Source organism: Ochotona curzoniae, unplaced genomic scaffold (assembly GCF_017591425.1).
Source record: "Ochotona curzoniae isolate NIBS_2020 unplaced genomic scaffold, NIBS_Ocur_1.0 scaffold_4505, whole genome shotgun sequence".
NCBI classification, from domain to species: Eukaryota; Metazoa; Chordata; class Mammalia; order Lagomorpha; family Ochotonidae; genus Ochotona; species Ochotona curzoniae.
The window spans coordinates 8,920,088-8,943,786 of record NW_024467118.1 but is presented as its reverse complement, the minus strand read 5'-3'; the positions used below and the strand labels follow the sequence as shown (position 1 = coordinate 8,943,786).

Genomic DNA, 23,699 nt, shown 5'->3' with positions numbered 1-23,699 from the left:
CTCCAAATTCCTCCTCCACCCTCGTCTGCACTGGAGGCAAGGCTTACACTGTACCAGCTACACACTGGCAGCTCTGGCAGTCACCTTCATTTTCCACTTACTTGCTCATAGGGCATCACTTCCACGCCATTAGCCCTCTCTCGTGCCTCGTTTTCCTCATCAGTCAAATGGAATATTAACTGTACCTACTCTGTAATTTATGGGAATTCACTAACACCATAGAAAAGAGCTCCCTGAACAATGCCTGGCAGCTGGGTAGGTTCACAATAGTTAAAATTATGATTTCACAATGGGCTCAGTTTAAAAACCATGTGCCAGGCTGCTGTTACTGTAAGCTCAGTCCCTTCCTGACTACCCCAAAGTGATGAGCACTCACAGAGTCTTTACAATCATTGCACCCCAGTTTACTTAGCTCAAGCCACAGGTCCCAAAGCAACATGTGACAGCAGAGTTACTAGGTCTGTAGTAACACGTCAGTAAACAACAGGACACAAAAAGTCGTATTTATTATTTTGACAGTTGCATAGTCAACTTTCAGTCTGTTCATGTTCCTAGAATCACAAATGCAAAAAATTAATTTTTCGTCAATTAAAAGCAGCTTCATACAGTGGTTTAGAATTTTTTTTTAAAGGATCTGTAAAAAATTTTTTGCAAAGAAAGATATTACCTTTACTTTATAAACCTTTGCATGAAAGAAATCAAACCATATAATTTCATTTTCTTCTTTATGTTTTATACAGCATCTTTTGTTGCCTTTAAAAGATTTTCCTGGGCTGGTACTGTGGTGTAGTGGGCTAAGTCTCTGCCTGTGGCACCGACATCTGGATCCCATCGGCCCACTTTCTGTCCTGTGGACAAGCCCATGTAAGATCTCCCCCTGTCTGTCCTCTTCTCTATACTTCTGTCTTTCAAATTAAATCAATAAGTGGGGGAAAAAGATTTTCATGCATTAATTCAAAAATATTCTGAAGTTCAATTGTCCAATTTTTTAACAAAATGAGAGACTTTTTGAGTATGTGCACTAATCATTGTTTTGAGTGAAGCGAAGTAAGAACTCTATCAGAGTCCTTGTGGGCCTCCCGGTCATGCCCTTACGCAGATAAGGGACCTCGTCTTTGTTGGTCATGACACCTGCTATGTCCAAGTGTGCCCACTTGGGGTGAGTTACAAATTCTTTCAGGAATGCAGCAGCTGTGCATGCACCTGCAGATCTGCAGAGAAAGACAGAAAACATTATTTAACCCTAAGTAAAGGTAATGTGTCCTGATAATTTCATGAAGATAACAACAATTTTGCAAGATAGGTTCTATGACCAGATAGCAGAAGCGAAGCTTATAGGCCCTATTGAAAAGTTAACCCAGGGGGGGCCTGGCAGCATGGCCTAGTGGCTAAAGTCCTAGCCTTGAACGCTCCAGGATCCCATATGGGTGCTGGTTCTAATCCCGACAGGTCCACTTCCCATCCAGCTCCCTGCTTGTGGCCTGGGAAAGCAGTCGAGGACAGCCCAAAGCTTTGGGACCCTGCACCCGTGTGGGATACATGGAAGAAGTTCCTGGATCCTGGCTTCAGATTGGCAATAGCATCGGCTGTTGCCGTTGCGCTCATTTGGGGAGTGAATCATTGGACGGAAGATCTTCTCTGTCTCTCCTCCTCTCTATATATCTGACTTTCCAATAAATAAATCTTAAAAAAAAAAAAGCTAACCCAGGGAACTGGGTTATGTTCGAGTTAAGCTGCTGCTTGCACCCCTGGCCTCCCATATCATGTGCTGGTTCTCAGCTGTTCCACTTACGATTCAGCTTCCTGCTAACGTGCCTAGATGGCAGCAGTGTTGGCGCAGGTACCTGAGTCTGCCACTCACACAGGAGGCCTGGATGGAGTTTCAGGCTTTTGGCATTAGCCTGGCCTAGCCCTAGCTGGTGCAGGCACTTAGGCAGTTAAGTCAGGTGATGGGAGTTTTCTTTCTCACTTACCCCCTCCGTTCCTCCCTTCCTCAAAAATCCTGCTACCTTTCAAGTAACTTTTAAAAAGTCTTTGGGGCTGGTATTAGGCAGTGCAGTTAGCCAGCACTTGCATTGCCAGCATGCCCATCAGAGTGTCATTCAGGTCTTAGTTTTTCTGCCACTCCAGCTTCCCGCTAATGTGTTTGTGAAGATGGCCCAAGTGGTCGGATGCCTGTGCTTAGGAGTGTGATCAGGATGGCTCCTGGTTTCAGCCAGGCTCAGACCCAACTGTTGCAGCCATGAGGAGTAGAACTGGCAGATGGAAAAGCTCTCTCCTTCTTTTTCTCTATTGCCCTCATTCTTAAAAAGGGCCTGGTGCAACAGCCTAGCAGCTAAAGTCCTCACCTTGAACATGCCCCGGGATCCCATATCGGTGCTGGTTCTAATCCTGGCAGCCCCACTTCCCTTCCAGCTCCCTGCCTGTGGCCCGGGAAAGCAGTCAAGGACGGCCCAAAGCCTTGGGACCCTGCACCCACGTGGGAGACTCAGAAGAAGTTCCAGGCTCCCTGTCAAACTGGTTCAGCTCCAGCTGCTGCGGCCACTTGGGGGAGTGAATTATCAGATGGAAGATCTTCCTCTCTGTCTCTCCTCCTCTCTGTATATCCGCCTTTCCAATAAAAATAAATAAACCTCTAAAAAAATAGTTAACGCAGAAATCACTTTCAGTATAGTTACTTTCAGACGTAGTTTTAAGCAATCAAAATACATGTGATTCCCTTTTCCTGTGGTAATAAATGTCTTCTTCCCTTATCATGTGCTTAAAATGATCTTTAGACCTGAAAATTTGCAAAAATAAGAAGCCCGTGAAAATTCAAGGCAGTAGGATGTTTACAAATACTAATTCCAAAGGCAACTAGATAATGAAATATTTTCTAGAGTTATTTCTGACAATCAAAAAGATTATAAAAAAATTAGGCTTATTTTACAAACCTGTATTTTCCTATGTTATTAACATCAGCAAGCTGGCAGTCGATGACCTGTCTTGTATAATGTTCAAAGAGGGGCATTCTCCAGACACGATCCCCTGTTTCCACGCTGGCCTGAAGAAAGAAACACAACAGTTGGGAAACTCGGCAAAGTGCATTCAGGAAAGAGCTGTTCTGCCATCTAAGACATGAAAAATACAAAATTGGTTTCAGAATTGTTTAATTCAGAGTTCCTAGTTCCTGCCTCCTGGTCTTGGTCAGGCCCAGCACTGGCGATAAGGTCACTTGGGGAATAAACCAGCAAATGCAAGATCTCTGTGTCTTTCAAGTAAATAAAAGTTTAGAAATAGATAAAAGATTTATGTAAGAATTACAAAAGAGGGCCCGGTGCGGTGGCGCAAGTGGTTAAATCCTCGCCTTGCACGCCCGGGATCCCATATGGGTGCCGGTTTTAATCCCGGCAGCCCCGCTTCCCTTCCAGCTCCCTGCCTGTGGCCTGGGAAAGCAGTCGAGGACGGCCCAAAGCTTTGGGAACCTGCACCAGCGTGGGAGACCCGGATAAGGCTCCTGGCTTCGGATCGGCACAGTATCGGCCCGTTGCGGCTCACTTGGGGAGTGAATCATCGGACGGAAGATCTTCCTCTCTGTCTCTCCTCTCTGTATATCCGCCTTTCCAATAAAAAATAATAAAAATAAATCTTTTTAAAAAAAATTTAAAAAAAAGAATTACAAAAGAAACCAGGACTATATTGGAGCAAGTCTACCATCTATACGCATTTGCTAAAATCATCAGAGTAAAATTATGCATCTCGGTTACAGTGAACAAGAACCCTGGCGCACGGCGTTGGTGAGTGGCATTGCAAGCTTGAGGCGGGTCATTCAGGGTGTCGGCTGCATCCCTGAAGGGCAGACCCTGAGAGATGACTTCATTCATTCCTTTATCAGTGATCAACTCACTCGTTCCTTCTTTTGTTTACCAAACTTGTTTGGGCACTCTCAGGTATGTTAAAATTCTGTCATCTGAGACAGGACCGCCTGTACGTAAACTGACTGTTCAACTCCCAAGGCAAGAAGTCAAGGCAGCACCACAGTGAAAAGTCAATACGCAGCAATCTAGGCTGTCATTTTAGAACATGAATGGATTCCACATGTCCCAGGTAAGGGCTAAAGGGGCTGCTCGGGGAAAACAGACTGCACACTGCTGATTGCTGGTTTCAGTAAAGCTTGTTCATCTAGAACTCTGCCATTTTTATTGAAGAATTTCACAACAGTGTTGTGGGTGCTATGAAATGGAGGGACAATGGGCACTGGGTGTGTGGGAAGCCACAGGAATTCTCGGCTGGCACAGCAGGTGGTGTGATGCCTAGGAGGCTGGGCCAAGATGCCAGATACCCAGGGAAGCAGTGCAGGTGAAACACAGGCTCCGCCCTGAGAGCCAGGCTCAGCAAGGTCTGCAGCGACACTGTCAGCCACTGGTGCACTGCAAGTTCCCACTGACACTGCCTGGGAGAGTCAGTGAGCTGCCAAGGAGAGCAGGAGGGGAGACGAGCAGAGGTGCAGGTTGAAATCACAGGAATAGCTGGGTAGTTGGGTGTCCCGTGGAGGACTCGAGAGGGTAAGAGCATGTGGTCCCAGCCAGAGGGGCAGACAACAGAGAGGCAAGACTGCAGCAGAGGAGTGAGAGAAGAGAACCGGTGAGAGAAGGTCAGAGCAGAACACAGCCCGATGCCACCAACTGATCAGAGTGACATGCTGTGAGGTGCGAGCCAACTGCAGTAAACAAGGGACTGGCCTTGACATGAGGGAGACACGGAGCGTGACAGTCGGAAGATGCAGCTTAGGAGCCAGGGCCAGCTCTCACAGCATTGCCCAACCATCTCACTCACACATACCAGGTGGCCCTTCTGCACAACACCACCCTCCCACCCTCCTCCACCTCAGGGACCTCACACCATGGCTAGATTGTTTGGCAGCCACTTCCAAATTATCCCGAGATAACTGGAGGAGAGAAGGTGTGTCATACCCACACTTCAGGAACCTTTGTAGAAACCCAAAGCATTAAATGCATCCCTAGGGGTCATTTTCGAAAGGCAAACCCACAACATATTAGCACAGGAGCAGAATAAATATATCATTTTAAAAATTGCAATTCATCATCTCTGTAACTGAGGTCTATGTAAACCATTCCTACCTCAAATAGCTTGTTCCACAGCCAGGATGAATTAGTGAAGACACCAGTGGCACCTGACCCCAGGGCTACGTCTATGGCACCTGTAAGACAAAAGTCTTCAAGGTCAATTTCAGCCCGTGAAGGCAAAACGGGTTCCCCTCTGCTGCGCTGACCCAAACTGTGGCCTTGAACCCTATACTGCAAAAAGTTCACGGGAAAAGAGAACTAAAGGATGGTTTCTTTTGGTGTAAAAATATTTAGAACACATTCTTTGGTTTTCTCATGCTACACCCTTCCATGAACTTTCTGCAAGGCCCCCTGCAGAAGGCCTAGCACGCTGCCTGGTACAGTGCAGCTCACTTAGTTACTGAAGAAGCCAATATCACTTTTTGGAGAATATTAGTGGAATGCCAGGAAGAGACAACCCAGAAGCAAGGCCACATGCTGCACTTCTAAGGAGTATATCCAGAGTGGGAAAATGACTTGCAAGTCATAAAATTTAGTGCCTCGTCAATACCAAGTGGGGGTGCCGCCACTGACCACCTCCAGCCTTGCCCTGATATTACTTACAGCATCAGGTATATAAGGGACTCAGGGGTGATAAAGGTGATGCAATGGGTTAAGCTACAGCATCCAATTACCAGTGTGTATGCTTCGAGTCCCAGCTCTGACCTAGCTTCCTACTGATGCCCGGAGGAGATGGCCCAAGTTCTTGGGTTCCTGGCACCCATGTGGGAGACCCAAAGGGAGTTCTTGGTGCTTGGCTTTGGCCTAGCATATCCCTAGAAGCTACAGGCATTTGAGAGATGAACCAGCAGTTGGAAGATCTCTGTCTCTCCCCTTCTCTGCAACTCTGCCTTTCAAATAAATAATAAAAATAAATCTTACAAAACAGAAAATTCAAATGCTACAGGTATGTGAAATGGACAGCTGAAACAAATGGAAAGCTGCTGATTTGGGAATTTATCACTAATATTTCAAATGTGTACCAACTGGTAATTCTATTATTTTTTCAAAAGATCTATTTTTACTGGAAAGCCAGACTTTTAGAGAAGGAAAGACAGAGAAAGATCTTCCATCCACTAGTTCACCCCCCAAGTGGCCGCAACAGCCAGAGCTGAGCTGCACTGAAATTAGGAGCCTCCTCTGGGCCTCCCACGTGGGTGCAGGGCTTTGGACTGTCTTCTGCTGCTTTCCCAGGCCATAAGGAGGAGCTGGATGGGAAGTGGAGTAGCTGGGACACAAACTGGTGCCCATTTGGGATCCTACCTTCGAGGGGGAGGATTAGCCAACTGAGCCACTGCACTAGGCCTTGCAAATGGTAATTTTAACAAACGTCTCTTCCTATCATTTTCAATGTCACTCCAGGCAGGCTGGTCTGACCAGTGGTCATTTGTTTTTTACTTTAAAGATCTGATTTATGTCAAAGGCAGAGTTACAAAGAGAGAGGGAGAAATACAGATCTTCCATCTGCTGCTTCACTCCCCAAATGGCTGCAATGGCCAGAGCAGGACCAGCCTGAAGCCAGAAACTAGGAGCCAGGAGCTTCTTCTGAGTCTCCCACCTGTATGAAGGGGTGCAAGGACTTGGGTCATCTTGATTCCTTCCCGGGCACATCAGCGGGTTGCTGGATAGGAACCAGAGTGGCTGGATTTCAAACCAATGTCCACAAGGGACACTGATGCTACAGACAATGGCTTCACCCACTACGTCATCGCACTGGCCTCTGGCCCAACATACCTGTCAGTGCTTTTTGTAATGTTTGCGTACAACGAGCCTAGGATGTTTGGAAATAACAAGCCTAATATTCAAATTGGACTGCAACTGCAAAAAAATTCCTTTCTTGAGAGATCTTAGAATGCAAATAAGGTGAGCCAAACTGCAGCAACATGTTGTCTTGTTGCACTGCCTGCAAGATCAGGCCTCCTGAAGTGTGTGGTCTGACCTGTAAGGGTGGCTGCATTGATGATGAGTTTCGGGTTAAAGGTGTGTGCGTAGCAGAGGGCGTCAGCCAGGATGAGTCTGCCCTCGGCATCGGTGTTATCAACCTGCAGAAGGGAGAGTTGACAAAACAAAGGGTGACAAATGCACAAGGGTGAGAGAACAGGGACACATGGGAACTAGGTGTAGGGAAGGGCCAGTCACATGTATCATGGAGTTTCAAAACGTACTTCCCTCACACTTGGAATCTGTCTACCATGGAGAGCTAACAGTGTGAAGGCTGATGATTGGCAGTGGAAATAAACAGAAGCCTCTGGTTGGTTTTACCAGCAAGCGTATAACAAGAAGGAGGAGAGATGTCTGAAAATAAACGGGTTGAAGAGTCAGCTCACCCGAGGGGCGGCCCAGCTCCCCAGTCCATGAGTGGAGGCTCGGCCACTGTGGGCAGTGAGGGCCTGCGTGTGCACCTGGAGGACCACACCGCCACATCCCGCAGACAGAGCCCATGAGAATGTGACAAAGCTCCTTACGAGCTGGCACATCCAGCCAAGGGTAACGCTTGCCCTGCTTCCTCACGCACTGCAGGCCTAGCTGCAAATTCTCAGGAATTCATTTCTATAGCACACAGGCAGAGAGGAACAGTAAGGCAGGGAAAACTTTCTTAAAATCCCTTCAGGAAATAGTTTTAATGCTGTGTGAAAAGCGACCCAGCACTACCGGTGACACCCTCCCCTGACACGAAGCTGTGGCTCGGCCGCTGTGGGATTCCCGGGAGAATGCCAGCTGGGGCGAGGCTCGGCCACCACTCACGAACCTGGATGGTCTTCCCGTTCTTGGCTCGGACCACATCCCCCGGCTTGTTGGCCTTGCCGCTGGGCATGTTTTCACAAAGGGGGGCCAATCCTACAGGAAAGAGAACAAGAAGGAACACAGGCCATGTGGGGCAGAGACCATGCACTCACACACAGGGGCCCCGGAAGCCACCACACAACACTCCAGTCTCCACAATTAGCATCTCCAATGACACAACTGACACGACACACTGGCAACAGCAGGTGAGCATTTTACACTGCACACACAGCCATAGCACCAGAGGAATCAGCCTCGATTCCAAATCAAGAAGAAACAAACCTTACTGGCAGAACGCCATAAGACCCACCTGGGTCCTTTGAAGCTGTCATTTTTTTTTTTTTAATAATTTCGACTGGAAAATAAGGTGGGAATGTCCACCCTGCAGGCCACATAAAGCCTGTGAAATCAGTTGGCCCCACCAAAGCAACTGAAGGAGGAACCTGACATTCAGCAACACTAGATCAGGCCAAGTTTTTAAAAGACTGATTTATCTGAAAGCATTAGAGAGAGGGGGGATGACACTGAGATCTTTCATCCACTAGTTCAGTACTGAGATGACCGCAACAGCCAGGGCTGAGCCTAGCCAAGACCAGGAACTAACAGCTTTCCTGGGTCTCCCACATGGGTGGCAGGAGCCACAGCACTTGGGCTACTTTCTGCTGCCTCTGCAGGAGCATTAGCAAAGCTGACCTGGAGGTGGAGTAGCCGGGACATGAACTGGCAGCTCCCAGGGATGCAGCTATTGCACGCAGTGGTTTTATCTGCTTTTTCAAGTTGACAATTTTGTATGGCGCACGAATGATATAATATACAAAAAGACTCTTGGTAGAATAAAGGTTCCCCATTCTTGTTACAGATCAGGGAAAACTAAAGGGACATGGCAGGCAAATGCAATGTGTGATCCTTGATTTAATCCTGGATTTAGACTAAATGTAAGGGTCAGTGATGCAATGCCAGATAGCAGAGTGCTGGTTCTACACTTCCCTGTGAACACATCTGGGAAGACAGCACAGGACCCACATACTCGAACTCCTGCCACCCAGGCAAGAGAGCAGGCTGGGCTCGTGACTAGCTGTGGTATGCGTGGCCCGTCCGTAGCTGCTGTGGATATCAGGGGAGTGAACTGATGGATGGAAGATCTCTGTCCCTTTCTCACTCTACTCTTCAAATAAATAAGTCTAAAAGGAAAAAACTAACATGACTTAAAAAAGATATTTTTTAGGCTACTGAGAAATTTAAATTGCATTACAGAACTTATCCCTAGAAAAGAAAATAGTGTAAGTGCATACAGTACCCTTGTTCTGAGGAAGCAGGCTAAGTATGCAGGGGTGACAAGCTGTGTCTACAACTTAGCTTTCAAATGGCTCAGCAAAAAAATTTAAAAAGGCCTAAGATATTAAGGAGGAAATAGTGCATGTGGAAGTGATCTGAATTAGCAATGGCTGTGACTGGCAAGCTATTTAACCAACTCCTCGACTCCTTCTCCCCATCCTGTCATGAACTCCCAGCAGTCCGGGAGTCCACACCCTGTAACACTGGGGTTTTCCAGGTATTGAGTACTTTGCCTGTCTCGGGCCCTTCAGCCAGCCACAATCCCATGAGGCACTCAGTGAATGAGCCAGCAAGCCCTCCCACCTTCAGCAACCTTATTGATGGGACTAAAGCACACTTGACAATGCCTGCCTCCAAACACTAAGCACTTTTTGCAGAAGCAAAACAAATTGATTCTATTGACAGCCCCCTGGCCACAAAACACACTGAACTCAATCAGCTACAGCAATAAAACACTTAGCTCAACAGCTCCTGCTTGATGAAAAGCTATTTAAAAGCCACCTGTTGATCAGAGATGTTGAGGAAGCAGTGCCCGTGGACTTGGAGCTGCCATTTGACTGGATCCCAAGGGCTGTGCAAGACAGAGCTGCGTGGTCCCCTTACCTATGATGTTAATGGGCAGGTTGAGCTTCGCAGCAGACACGATGGCAGAGCACACGGTGGCAGCTCCTCCCATGTCGGCCCTCATGATGTCCATGTTTGCAGAGGCCTTGATGGAGATGCCGCCGCTGTGGGGGACAGGGCCAACGTGTGCGATTAATGTGGAAGAAGGTGGTCTGAATCATGTTCTTAGAAAAGAGCATGGAAGCTGAGGGTTACCCCCCCACACAAGCACCCCAACTTTAAACCAGAGTTACTTCATTTTAGAAGACAATACTACAGTCGACATAAATGACGCTCATTTTATTCGGATTTGAGACAGGAAAGTTCAGCTGCTGGAAATGTGACCATCTGCACAGCATCGGGGCTGCACCAATCCCGCCTCTGTGTGACCTCACTAACTCCACCCACAAAGACACTCTTCTCATGGACAGCAGGTCATGAACTGCCAAGGAAGTCCAGGAGCTCCTGGATGACGGGAACACTCCCTTCACACTCGCAGGAAGCTGCCATGCTGGTGACAGAATCCGACCTTCAGGAGGCACAGGCCCAAATCACTTACCCAAAGCCTCCTACACAGCGCTAAGCCCTGAGTTCCAAGAATGTTTTCATTAGCAATGAACAAGAGCAACTACTTTAATGGGCTTGTCATTGATGAGTGAGTGACCTTCCTGCTGCCAGGGTCTCAAAGCATCCAGAAGCATCATGCTTCCCTGGCTGGGCACAGAGGGGGCTCTGTCCCCTATTGGAGAGCTAGCACTCACTTGAAGCACTGCTCTGGAAGCTGCTACTCCCTGTTCCGAGGTCGACCGGGACTACCAATGTAGTCGAGACCAGCAGTCTCCAGCCCAAGGTTTGTTTTTTTCTTGAACCCACCTCTCTCCTGGCTGCTAAACCCACCCTAGCTGGCACTACCAGCCTCCATTGTTTTGGATGTCTGCCAAGAGCCTTGCCAGCTCTGTTTCTGCCTTCCCTTTCTACTTCATTACCCACAGACATCAAATTCTGATTCCCTTCCTCCCAAATTTGCTCAAAATCTCAGCAGGCTTTCATTATGTAAAATAAACTCTAAAGAAAATGCAGGGCCCGGCACAGTGGCCTAGCCATTAAAGTCCTAGCCTTGAACAAGCCAGGATCCCATATGGGTACCGGTTCTAATCCCGGCAGCTCTACTTCCCATCCAGCTCCCTGCTTGTGGTCTGGGAAAGCAGTCGAGGACGGCCCAAGACCTTGGGATCCTGCACCCGCGTGGGAGACCTGGAACAGTCTCCTGTCTCCTGGCTTTGGACTGGTACAGCAACGGCCGATGCCCTCACTTGGGGAGTGAATCAATGGACAGAAGATCTTCCTGTCTCTCCTCCTCTCTGTATATCTAACTTTGCAATAAAAATAAATAAACCTTAAAAAAAAAAAGAAAGAAAATGCAAAGGATCCATCAAGCTCATTCTGCAAAGAGCAGAGCAAGAGGATGTTTAGATTTTGAGACTTTCTCAAAGCTATTGCAATCATGATCCTAGGTCACGGGGTACCGGCGACAGGATGGAGTCCAGGAAGAGGCAGACTAAAGTGCAGAGGTAGTCAGCAGTTACAGGACAGCCTTCCCAACAGCGATGGAACAAGTGGATATCCACACAGAATAATCAACAGGGTCTCAGACATGTTCACGCTGTACACAAAATCACAGCCTTCAAGGCTGAAACTGGAGAGGTCGCTGCAGTACGGGAGCGAAGCCGCAGCCTGGGGTGCTTGATGTCTGGCTCAGGTCCCTGACTCTGCTTCCAGTTCAGCTTCCCGCTCATGTGTGCCCCGGAAGCAGCAGGGGGAGGCTCAAGAAACTGGATTTCCACCACTCACATGAAAGAATCAGACCGTGTGCCAGGGTCCTGGCGTGGCCTGGTCCAACCCCGCATACTGCAAAGTGAACCAGCAGGTGGAAGTTTTTTCTCTCTTTTCCCCTTATTTCTCTGTCACTCTGTCATTTAATTTTTTTTTTTAATTTTAATTTTAACTTATAAACAAAATTCTAAACCTTTAACTTAAAATCCAAAAAAACTTATAGATGAAAACAAAGACCACAGCACAATGTTTTCTTAGGACAGAAAAACACACTGTGCTGGACAGCTGTGCTGCTAAGACTTCAGCCCGCCCCTTCCCACCCTACACCTCTCACCACGCTTCCCTGCTTGCAGCATTTGCCCCTGGCCCCTGCTGAACTAAAATTGACTCCTGCAGGGAAGCCTTCTCCAAGCCCAAAGACTGGGGCCGGCCACCTTGTTAAATATCCTCAGCAGAATATGCAGACATTTGAATTTACAATACACTTCAATCTGAGCTTTAAATATCTGCATTCAGTAACAGCCCATGACATGAAAGTCATCACAATTGGAAGGACATTGGAAAATAGGTGAGCTGTCACTCTCTGATGGTTAAGTGACTAATGGTTTGGAAAACACTTTAGTACAGCATTTTATTCAGACAACTTAGGAATTTTGGAATAGCATCCTCCTGGAATCTCCTGCTAATGGGCAACATAGTCCACATCATTAGAGGACCAATGCTTTAAAGGGGAAAATGTGACCAGGGGGTGGACGACACAAGCAGTGCCAACAGCCAGTCCAAGCGGATTACAGCCAGGGCTGCATTCCGTTCCTGTTCCAGGTGATTCCAGGAGGGTGCACAAAGTGTGAGAGAGTGGCAACACGTAAGGTTTCCCAGTAGCACTGCCAAAGCAGAAGCCATGGAAAATGACTGCCAGGGATCACAAGTCCTCACAAGGAAATCACAGGAAAAAAAGGACTTGGCTGTACCCTGCAACGTCCTATGAACAGAAACAGATGCTCATGGCCTCGTTAGCTCCTGCTGCCTTGACTGCAGCATCTCTGAAACCAGCAGCCAAATGCTCTTCAGACAGGTCACCGAAACATGAGATAACCATTGTGGGCAGAAACAAGTTATTTTCCTAAAATATGTGGAAAGTACCTTCTATGAAAAGATGGGTATGATTTTCAGAAATCTTTGGCACCAAAATAAACTATTACTTTTAATATTTCCACAAATCTTTTAAAGTCTGTTGGCACTGAATTACATCTTTTCACACTTGAACTAATGAGAGGCAGTTTCCAATTCTAAGGCATTCTCACACTTGCAGTTACCAGGGGGAGCAAGATTTCAGCAGTCAGAAGGAGGGCAGCAGCATGCAGACACCTGCGGGCCTCCCTCAGTGCAGGCTGGCTCACAGCTGCGGAGTACCAGCTGCAGAGACTGCAGGACATGTCAAAGACAGGCCTGATTCGCACGTCCAGATCTACCTATTAACTATGAGACCAGAACCAAACTTCAACCCGTCTATGATGTCCATGCCAGCAGAGTGTCCACAGTGCCCACCGCCCACGAGCGAGACCAGGGTGAACAGATGCAAATGGCCTGATGGTCTCTCTCAGGCATTTGAAAAGTGGCAGCTTAACACACTGATCATGTTACATGGTTCCACTAGAGACCATGCTTCTGCATCAAACTATGTCACCAAATAATGCAGGTGTGAGCCAAGTGTCCACGTGAGCACTACAGGAACCCCCAGCAGTACCTGTCAAAGGTGATTCCCTTCCCCACGAACACCACGGGCGGGTCACTGGCTTTGGGGCTGCCCCGGTAGTGGATTTCCAAGAAGACTGGAGGCTCATCAGATCCTTTTGCCACACTCAGGAATGATCCCATTTCTTGTTCCTCGATCCAAGACTTGGGTCTACAGGGCAGGAGAAACAGCACATGCAGCATTACCTTTATTTCAAAACACCTTAGCAAAACAAAAACAAACAAACAAAAGAAAAAACTCACGAAAGTGTAAATATGCCTGGGTGTAATACAACAATCTCTTACAACAGCTACACATGTTAAAGCCTCAAGGATCATAGCCTGCTGCTTGTTTTCTGTGGATTCTTGATTGTAAGTCTATGTAATCTGTAAAATGGGCTCAGTGATTTCTCCATGAAGAGAGGCATGCAGAGTATCTAACCCAAGGCCAAGGGATAGCGCAGAGGTAAAGCAAGAGTGAGTTCCGGCTGCTGTTTCCAGCCCCTGGGAAGGTGGTGGGAGACCCCTCAGGTGCCACTCGGGAAGACCAGGCCAGAAGCCCTGACTCGTGGCTTCTGGTAAGTCCTCCCTGGCTCTCAGGGCATCTGGGCAGAGAAGATCTGCTTCTTGACACTGACTTTCAAATACATTTTTTTTCCTTTAATTATCAAATATGTTTTGTTCTAACCTGATATGTCTAAAATTTTATTCAAAGATGAATTAGTAAGGGTCTGAGACCTTAAAAAGTACTTAAAGCTGGCTAAGGGATCACTGTTTTATTTTGGCATTTCTGAGACAAGGACAAAAAAATAACCAACCAAGCTATATTCCACTGACGGGAATAAAACCTCCTGGTCCCTACTCTGTTTAGAACTTTAGCAATTCCTTTCCCGATTCTCACACTTTCTTAACAGGTCCAATCATGCAGGAAAACACCTGACTGAAGCAGGAAAAGAAGTTAGTTGTCACGTGATAACTCCAGGCGAAATCAGGGCACCAGAACGGAAGCCGGCCTGACTGCAAATGAGAGAACAACCCGCAGCCCTCAACTCCTGGGCTGGGCTGGGCTGCTAAGCTTTGAACTCACTTCCCCGTACCGTAACGAGGCCCGGAGGGAAATCCCATACTCCCACACAGCCTGGCAGCCGCAGCCAGGTGCACCTCACTCCCGCAGCACTCGCCTGTCCGTGCATTAATGAACAGTCTTGCATCATGGTGGGATTGCCAACAAACATCAAAGGGAAAACAATATAAAAATGAAAGCAGCAACAATAAAAAGAATCATTTTAAAAGAAACGAGGCTACACAACGCGGGCTTTGATGACTGCGTCTTTAGGACCTGTGGTTTTATTAAGGAGCTGCCCTTCTGGAAGAGCTGTCTGTATCTTTCTGATGTGCGCCCTCCTACAGTGCAGAGTTTGCTGCAGCTAGTCTCAGCTGGACAAGCCACCCCGCCCACATGTCCTGTCCACTCCCTGCCTTAACTCCTTCCTCTGCTGGGCCACGGACCTTTCAGTTTGCCAAGGGGGACAGCAGGAGCCCCCAGAGCAGCCCATGTCCCTGCCTATTCCTTCCTATAAGGGCCTCCCTCCTGTGGGGATGAGGCCCATGCTGGTGCATGCATCTCGTAAATTTCCAGCCATGTCAGGTGCTGCCAAGCAGCCCAGTGTCTGCTGACACCAAGCTGCTCTAATTGTCTCCTCAAGACAAGAAGAAAGCCTCTGAATCCACAGGATGCTACGGACGAGGCTGCACCAACTATCCAAAAGTTCTATCGATTTCCAAGTACGGAGCTCAAGACGGTCTTCCAGTCCATCATGCCTGTCCTGAAAAAACGTGAACGCTAATCACAATTAGGCAATAAGACTTGGTTTAAATATAAGTTCCTTGGACCAACTAACCTGCCACTGAAGAATCTGCTGCTTTAATTGCACAGCCCCAGGTGCTCGGATGTGGGTTTGCTAGAATGGCTGTGGGGAGATCCCAGGGAGGGCAGCAGAATCTGAAGCAGCCTTTCAGGTCCAACACCCCGGCCACTGACCACAGACAGCAGAGAAATCCCCACTCCACGCCAGATGCGCCCATGCGTTCCTCACCACCTCCCAGAGTGCCTCAAGAGCAAAAATCCACTGAGGCAAACTGAACATTCCTCAACAAGACAGAGTGAACTAACATCCGGTCCAGCAGGTCAACTCCTGCTGATACACATGAGAACTGAAGGTATGTCTACACAAATGCCACAGTCTCCAAAGCGGAGAAGTGTAGGTTGGGGAATAGGAAACAGGGTGATGCCATGGTCATGACACGCGACTGAGTAGCACACTTTACCCGGGTGAACTGCTTGGCCGTGAATGGCGTGTTCAAACAGGGTGCAGTGGAAAGCCATGGCACTCAAGCAAGCAGGCAGAGCCTCAGACAGAGCCTCAGACAGAGCCTTGCCCAGTCTGCATGCGGCTTCCAGGGTTCTCATGTCACTCACCTGAGCAACAAGGGAGCTGGATTGTAGGAGGCTGAAGGGTCGTGGCTGGCTACAACATAATACCCGTCACGGACATGACTCTCCGAATTACCTGATGTGTACCTCTGTTTTAGCGCTGGCACCTCTGAGCTTCTTCTCAATTATTTCAGCAAATCTGGTCGGTGTCATCTCATTGGCTGGAGTCTCCATCAGCTGGCGGGCCAGGTTCTGCCCAGCAGCGAAGAGCACTCCTTTCTGCCAGGCCTCCTGGCCCTCGCTGGGGAAGAAGGCAGGAGGTGATGTCACATCTCCAGCACCTGGCCATTTCATGGCAACAGGCTGTTGGCTCACACACGGCAAGAGGGGCAATTTCAAGACAACAGACACTGGGGAACTGGATTCACTCCTGTGCAATCTGACCCGAGCAACACAGGGCATGGGGCGAAGAGCCAGAAAATGGGCCCCACCAAGCAGCACCTGGGGGCTCCCGGCTGTGCAGCTGCCTTGAGATTCCCCCACTGCACAAGAGAGGTGCTGGATTGATGGGCCCGGGAGCTCTGCTTCTCCCACACAAACAGAGGAGGTTCCCACACACAGAAAGGCCTGTTTTGGTCTCCATCAGCCCCCAGTGCTGTGACACAAGCCAGCAATACCCATTCTGAAGTGGCACTGAAAGCTCTGCCCCTTCTCATGACTGGATCCCATACTGTTATTCCAATCCGCTGGAGGTTAAGAATGAGCTCTGGAGAAGAGTGGACTGGGAGCTTCCATGCTCCTGGCTCCCCCCTGCCTGCCCTGCCTAATCTTAACGCCCCAGTCAGGAGCTCAGAGCACTTACAGTGCACCACACACCTGCTGGGCTGTCTGGGTCTCCAGAACCCCTAAGGAAGCGACCTTACAGCTCTGCTGACACATGACACACAGTGAGGTCCCCATGTAAGCAGGGAAGCCATGACTCCAGACCAGGCTGCTTGGCCACAGTGCCCTCATTCCCATGCCAGCTGCCAACCCCAAGCAGCACGCAGGGACAGCACTGCGCTCCCAGTCAGTTCCCCCTACTGATGTCCTCGGCCTGTCTGTTCCTGACACATAGACCTGGAACAGGGCTGGCATGTTAAAAGGTGCTTCAAATGAGTCCCCCTGCAGACCAAGAGGTCTGGGCTGCGCCCCCATCCATGTAGCTCTGGTGCTTGGCACAAGGCATGGAGTGGCAAGAGGATGGGAATTGCCTGGGAAGAAACCTAATGGGGCATGTGGGCTGTGTCTGTCCCTGCCCAGGGTGATAGCCACCTAGGCAGGCAGGTATAGAGGGCTGGGGAATCCCAAGGGTCACACACACACAAGGGCAGCCTAGAGCACTGCTTGAGACACTTAGCACTAAGATGGCTGAAGCGACAAGGGAGGTTACAGCCTAGTCGGGGCAGGCAGCTTCCATTCCCAAGGCCACGCTGCCCGAAGGCCAGGGAGGGCCACCCACACCCTGGTCTCCATCACCTTCCGTGCAGCTTCGCGGTCACCACCGTCTTCTTCTTCTGCTTCAGCTCGTCATACTCATACAGGCCGAGCACGGCACCTTCCGCAGCAGCCTGGGCATCGCCGCAAGGGTCCACCTCCACGCAAGACAGCTCCAGCTCCTGCAGCTGCCGGCACCCCGCTTCCCAGGGGCCAGAGGAAAACCACAGTCAAGGGCGAGTCAAACAGCAGCAGGCAGCCAGAACTGCGGACGCAGACCCAGCCCTGCCACCTGACTGGTCTGCACCCCATTTCCTCTTCTGTGAAATGAGGGCCTGGGAGGTGTGGACTTACTCCTAAGAGCGCATGCAGGGAGGCCCTGAGGAAGCGGCAGCAGCTTCGACTGGCGCTGGTGCCGAAATGCCAGCCACTACTGAGGACACCCCTCTGTCACTGTGAGCTTCCCAGATGACAAACGGCCAATAAAAGGCTAACTTTGACGTTACATCCAAGGAACTCAGCCAAACCCACCATTCACACAGGCGAGGTCAACAAAAACTCCTTTACACGAGTTGCAAAATTACCACCTCATGTGACCTTTGTGACAGCAAACTTCCCAAGCATTTATAAAACACACAGGGCCAAAGGCTCAACAAATCCTGCCCTGAATGCTTCTGAAGTGAAGGCACCTTAGAACCCCAGCAGGTACACAGGGGAGGCTCCCCCGAGTCACTGGCACCACCAACCTCCACACTCTCAAACCTCTGCCAGGACCACCTGGGCTGGACAGAGCTCTGTCTGCTGGCGAGAGACAAGCACCCACCCTGCCTGCCCTATCTCCGACTTGTGAACATGAGTTCTCCCTTCCCGAGCGACTTAAAGTCTGGGCACCAGCAGTGTCACCCAAAGAAGGAAATCCATACCCCACACCTTAACACAGATACGGTGGCCATGGTGAACAACAGGAAAACTCCCAAGAAAGAAATATGGACATAGACAGAAATAGCAAAATTAAAAATCCCAGCAGCCAATCGCAGGTACCAACTGCATGGCCAAACATGATCACCAGTGGGAACTGGGTTTTGTAAAGCTGAGTGAGTGTGCCAAGGGCAGTGGTGACGACTGAGAGGGCAGGAGAAGTGGGAGACAAGCTTGGAAAAAGGGAGACACAAGTGGATGCTGAGGGACACGGGGCTGTCACCAACATTACACGGGAAGGGAAAGAACCTGCGACGGCGGTGCGGATGTTTTCCTTCCCTTCGTGCCAGTTCTCCAGCTCGTGGACTCCGGCTGTCTTCTTGCCAAGGCCAACGACCACCACACTGGGGAAGTCCTGTTCCACAGAGTTACCAAGTCAGCCCTCTACTCCTTCAGGTGCTCACTGCCACCAGCGAAGGGCACATGTGGACTCACTGTAAGTCTGGCTACGAGGGGCTTTTTTGTTTGTTTTTGAATGTTTGTTTATTTTTCCATCTACTTGTAAGGCAGAGTGACAGGGAGTGGGCAAGAGGTCTTCCTTCTACTGACTCTCTCTAAATGCCTGCCACAGCCAGCTGAGTCAGGTTAAAGCCAAGCGCCTGAAACTCCGTCTGGGTCTCCCATCTGGTGCAGGGATGCAGTGGCTTACGGAGTCACAGCACTCACACTTGGCAGTGTGCTGGTTGTGGTCTGTTTGTTTTTAAGTTTTGTGTCTTGGCAAAAATTCCTAACCTGTGCACATGTAAGAGGACAATAATCCTGCAAGTCATTTTAGGTGATACAATGCCAAAACCTGCGCAAAATCTTCCGGCTGGGGAACACAGAATGAGCATTACTTTTTTAGTCATAAGAACTCTTCTCAATCTTATATAATTTTATACTTGAATAAACCCAAAGTCTTAGCACAACCAGGTAGCCATGGTACCCGACACACAGTAGTACTCCCCGGGGGGGGTTCCCATGCCAACATCATCTTTGTCTCATACCTGATGCAGACCATAAAAGGTTCGGGTTTTGCCTGCTTTCAGAGGTGGTCCAGATCTAAAACAAGGAGAAATCCATGTTTTCAAAATCACAGTTTGCATTACATTTTGTATACATATACACTGCAACAGCATACTGTACCTGATAAGTATGTATAGATATCATGTGCCATTAAAAATAAAATGCATTTTACAGGTTACAGGTGGTTCTGTCTGCCTGTAAAGTGACACACAGATGCCTTCAGCATCACCACAGTATCCCGACACCTGCTCTTGTAGATTTGCTTCATTTACAATTTTCCCCAAACTCAGGCCAGACTTCCTGGTTGTAAAAATTATAACTCAGACACTGTGCAGCCAACTTGCGGATGAGATTTAATGGAACCACATATTTCCAGTGATGGAAAGCAATGCTCTGGGTGGGTCCTGTACCACTGCACAGAGAACTGGACCATGGCAACAAGGAAGGAGTCTTAAGTTTTCCAGTAAGAACCACTGCTGACTGGATGGTGCTAGGATTGTGCTAGAGGTGCCCCGGGACACTGGGCAATTTCCAGTCCAATAGATACAAGATTACAGCCAGACCTGGAGCACAGATGTGGTGGTGCTGCAAGCCCCATCACTGTGGGGAGGACCAGGGTGATCTACACTGACAGGCTGGCTTTTGATGAACCAACTCAACAGAGCAGGTGAAGGGCTCACAGCTGATAGGAACTCAACTTCTGTGGAGATAATCAGTAGACGGCACCTTTTACATTCTGATAGGTTATCTATAACGCAGGTAATTAAGTGTGCCCTCAATGATTTATGTTGGTACTTCTGTTCTGCCACAGGTGGCCTGTGGGTGCAATGTTCCTCCACTTGCCCTGGACCCTGGCTGAGGGGGACTTACAGAATCAGCTCTGCATTCGAAGCACAACCCAGCTGACTGACTTGAGAACCCTAACCCTTGTCTGCTTTTCACCTGCCCTAGGGGCCCCCGGTTCCCTAAGCAAAGGGGAGCTAAAGGAGGTAGCCACCACAGAAAGGTCAGAAGGGAGAATGGGGGCAGGCAAAGTAAAGGGAGGAGGAAAGGATGAGAAAATTCAGTACTTTCCAGATCCTTCTAGATCGGTCCTTCACAGATTTTTGATTGGGTTGGAAATCATTTCGAATTCCCAGAAATTTGACCTACCCACAAAGACACAATGCCAGAGACAGAGTTTCAATTTCATGGCAACTTCCTAGCCAGGGTAATTTCATTTTATCTACTAACAGTTAAGCCTAAGAAGATTCTCTTTCAATTTGGAACAACACACGCCAGGTAACACTTACAAGTTCACAATTTCTCTCAGCTTTCCAGCCACCAATTTATCAAACTTCTCCCCTGCACTTGTGAACTGGGGCACGTCATCTTCTTTGTCTTTGGAATAGATCCCTAAAACAAGGCCCTGAGAACAACCAAGAAAGATGAATTCCATTAGAGGGGATCCCTTTCAGGGGCTCAGGGATAACCATTCCAGCAGACAGAGCCCCAGGGGCAGAAAGGTGAAGCTAAACATGGCAGGTGCCAGGCAGTCAGCTACACTGGCTCACTGGCTACAGGTCCCAGATCTGTGCCAAGCACGAGTGGAATCACTGCCCATGCTGGTCCTGTCCTGGACCTTTTAGGTCAATCCCAGGGAAAGACCTCACTTGCAAGCAGAGCAGAACTCGTATTTTGCTTCAGCCTCCATTTGTCCCCAACTCAGGCCCCAAGGCGGCTGAGAACCTTCCTCCCTGTCCGGCTCTCGTACAGAGAAAGCTGCACACCTGGAAAGAACACACAGAGCAAGGGTTCTCCGACCTCTTTCAACCTTCTCCTTTCCACCTACCAGCAGATCCCAGTTTCCTAACAGAAAGGTGCCCTCCCTGGGTGAGAAAGGGAACATTCTTATCACCAGAGCCTGGGAGGTGACACCAAAATGAACCTGTAAAGCAAAGGTATTAAAATAACCCTTCCCTCCCATTAGTTCCTCTCATTCATTTCCCACTCACTGCCCCACAATTTACTGTCTATAAGCCAGGTTCCTTACCTTGTCTTAATGAATGGCAACAATGTATTGGTTTTTTGTTCTAAAGATACACAAAGCTTCTAGAGATACAGACAGAATTATCTTCCATCTGCTACTTCACTCTCCAAGTGTCCTCAATGGCCGGGGCCACAGCTAAGCAGATCCAAAGCCAGGAGCCAGGACCTTCTTCTGGGTCTCCCACAAACGCATGGGGCCCTAGGACTTGGGCCGTCCTTGACTGTTTTCCCAGGCCACAAGCAGGAAGCTGGATGGGAAGTGAAGTAGCCGGGACACAAACCAGCACCCATATGGGATTCCAGTGCACAGGAAGCAAGGCCACTGAGCCACTGCAACTAGCCCAATCTGTGTGATTTTCTGGTTCTAGTATGTCAGGGTACAAGGACAAGATGTTCCTACCCCTGCAGCCTTGCGGATCACCTGGCCAACTCAGGCAGAAAGACAGAAAAAAAGGCAGGGGGCCCTCCAGTCACAGCTTCTGCTTCTAAAGACTCAACCTTTTGCAAGTCAAAATTATTCAAGGAAAAACATACAGCTTTTTCCGTAATTGTATTGTAATCTAGAGATGATTTCAACTGGACTGGAGCATGTATGCAGATGAGCTGCAACCAGCACACACACAGGGCTCTGAGCAGCTGTAGAAATTTGCTACCTGCAGCTTCCTGCAACTGGGCTCCCAGAAACTGGGGTTCCACTGAGTGCACCTCAGACGGCGTGTGGAAGCTCACCCCTGCACCTCTCTCACAAGCCCCAGCCCCAGTCACCTCAAGCACAGAAGCAACCCCGGACTATTTGCTTCTGCACCACCACGGAGGACTTTCAGAACGCTGTGGGTGGTGGGAATAAGAATGGGCAGTCCTCTGCCCGCCTGACAGGTCAGGAAATGAACCCTGCTGTGACCCACTGGCCTCGGTGGGTGGAACTGAGCCAGAATTCAGAAGCGTTCCCCTACCCAGTTCTAGATCCTTGCCACGAAACTACACGGGCAGCTCGGCCACACCGCATCGCTTTTCCATCCAGTAAAACAAGTCTCGCCTGGGGACTCCTGGGGACACTGCCACCTGTGCAGACGTGGCGGCGCAGCAAGGAGAGAAGCACCGGGTAGGATGGCGGAAAAGTCCCCAGGGGATGCGAGCCTCAGCGTTCCTCCCCGGTACGCTTCCTTCCTTCCTTCCTTCCTTCCTTCCTTCCTTCCTTCCTTCCTTCAGGCCCCCAAGCCTGCGCTCTTCCCCTTGAGCCACCGCTCCTGAACGGCGCCCCTCACAAGGGCTCCGAACTCCAGGAGTCGGGTGGGCTGGGGGCCGCTTTCGGCTGGAAAGGGCTGGTCTCTCCCAGAACAGAGGAGGCCAAGGCCTCGCGACCTTTCACCCGAGGGGAGGGTCTCGGGCAGGGCCACTCTCCTTGGGACCTTAGAAGCCATTCGTCCCGCCACTTTTGGGCGTCCTCCAAGCTCCGCGGGGACAACACAGTCCCTGCTCTCCCGGGCGAAGGTGAGGGGTGAGCAGGTCCCCGCGGGAGCAGGAAGCCCGACTGCTCGGAAAGAGCCGGCAGGGGAGCCGGGGGCGGGGAGTGGAGCAGACTCCTGCCCGGGGAGAGGAAGGACTCGGCGGTTGGAGGCCCCGGGCACACGGCCTCCCCCACCCTGCAGCCCGGGGCTGGCGGGCAGCTCCCACCTCCGAGCGCGCCGCCGCCGCCTCTCACCTTTGTCATGTCTGCGGTGGCGAGACCCCGGCCCCACAGTCGCCTCGCTCGCAGACGCCGGACGGCGATTCTGCCGGCAGCCGGAAGAGGCAGCCAGAACATCTTCCCAGCTCGGCCCCCTGCACCGCCCTCGGGAGAGCACGTGGCGCCCGCTCGGCCGGCGCGCGCGCGCACTGACAGGCGGAACCGGGGCGGTGCGCGCACTCCCGGCGCGACAGGTGTCCGGGGGCGGGGCTTGGCGTGAGACGACCCTCGGGGGTCGGGGCTGGGCCCCCGGCGAGTGCCCGGCGAGCTCCTGAAGCTGCGGTCAGGGATGCTGAAATGTCCAGGCCGGGTGGGGGAAAGCCCTCCCACTGAGTGAATTTTATTCCCGTCCTCACTTCTGAACTTTCTCGTGGTCCAAGGGTACAACGCTGATCAGGATAACCAGCCCAAATACTGCGTCTGAACATCAGCTTTGCTACTAGAACGCGGTGTTTTAACACACTTTCATGTTTATAAGCATGTACGCCTGAAAGCAACTCGGAGAACGTAGAAGGCCCACGGAGGGATACGGAAATCAACAAGTTGTTAATTGCTAATGTCTGTCCAAGTCTCGGGTTGTCAACTTGGCGTTTAATTATTAGCTGGGGAGCACCAGGTAAGAGGTGGGCAGTGGGAGGTTTCCTCCTCGGGGACATGT

General features: G+C 49.9%; 1 protein-coding gene across 1 annotated transcript; it reads right to left on the bottom strand.

Moving 5' to 3' along the window:
• Positions 1 to 489: 489 nt before the first annotated feature.
• On the bottom strand, positions 490 to 23,132 carry LAP3 (leucine aminopeptidase 3). The gene is made up of 13 exons (XM_040966002.1): positions 23,018 to 23,132; positions 20,580 to 20,695; positions 19,269 to 19,323; positions 18,532 to 18,637; positions 17,347 to 17,506; positions 15,965 to 16,129; positions 13,408 to 13,566; positions 9,828 to 9,952; positions 7,855 to 7,943; positions 7,045 to 7,147; positions 5,121 to 5,200; positions 2,934 to 3,043; positions 490 to 1,211 (listed from the first exon to the last, which is right to left on the bottom strand). The coding sequence occupies exons 1-13, from the start codon at positions 23,117 to 23,119 to the stop codon at positions 1,022 to 1,024; spliced, it is 1,560 nt and encodes a 519-aa protein (XP_040821936.1). The 5' UTR covers positions 23,120 to 23,132; the 3' UTR covers positions 490 to 1,021.
• Positions 23,133 to 23,699: the final 567 nt, after the last annotated feature.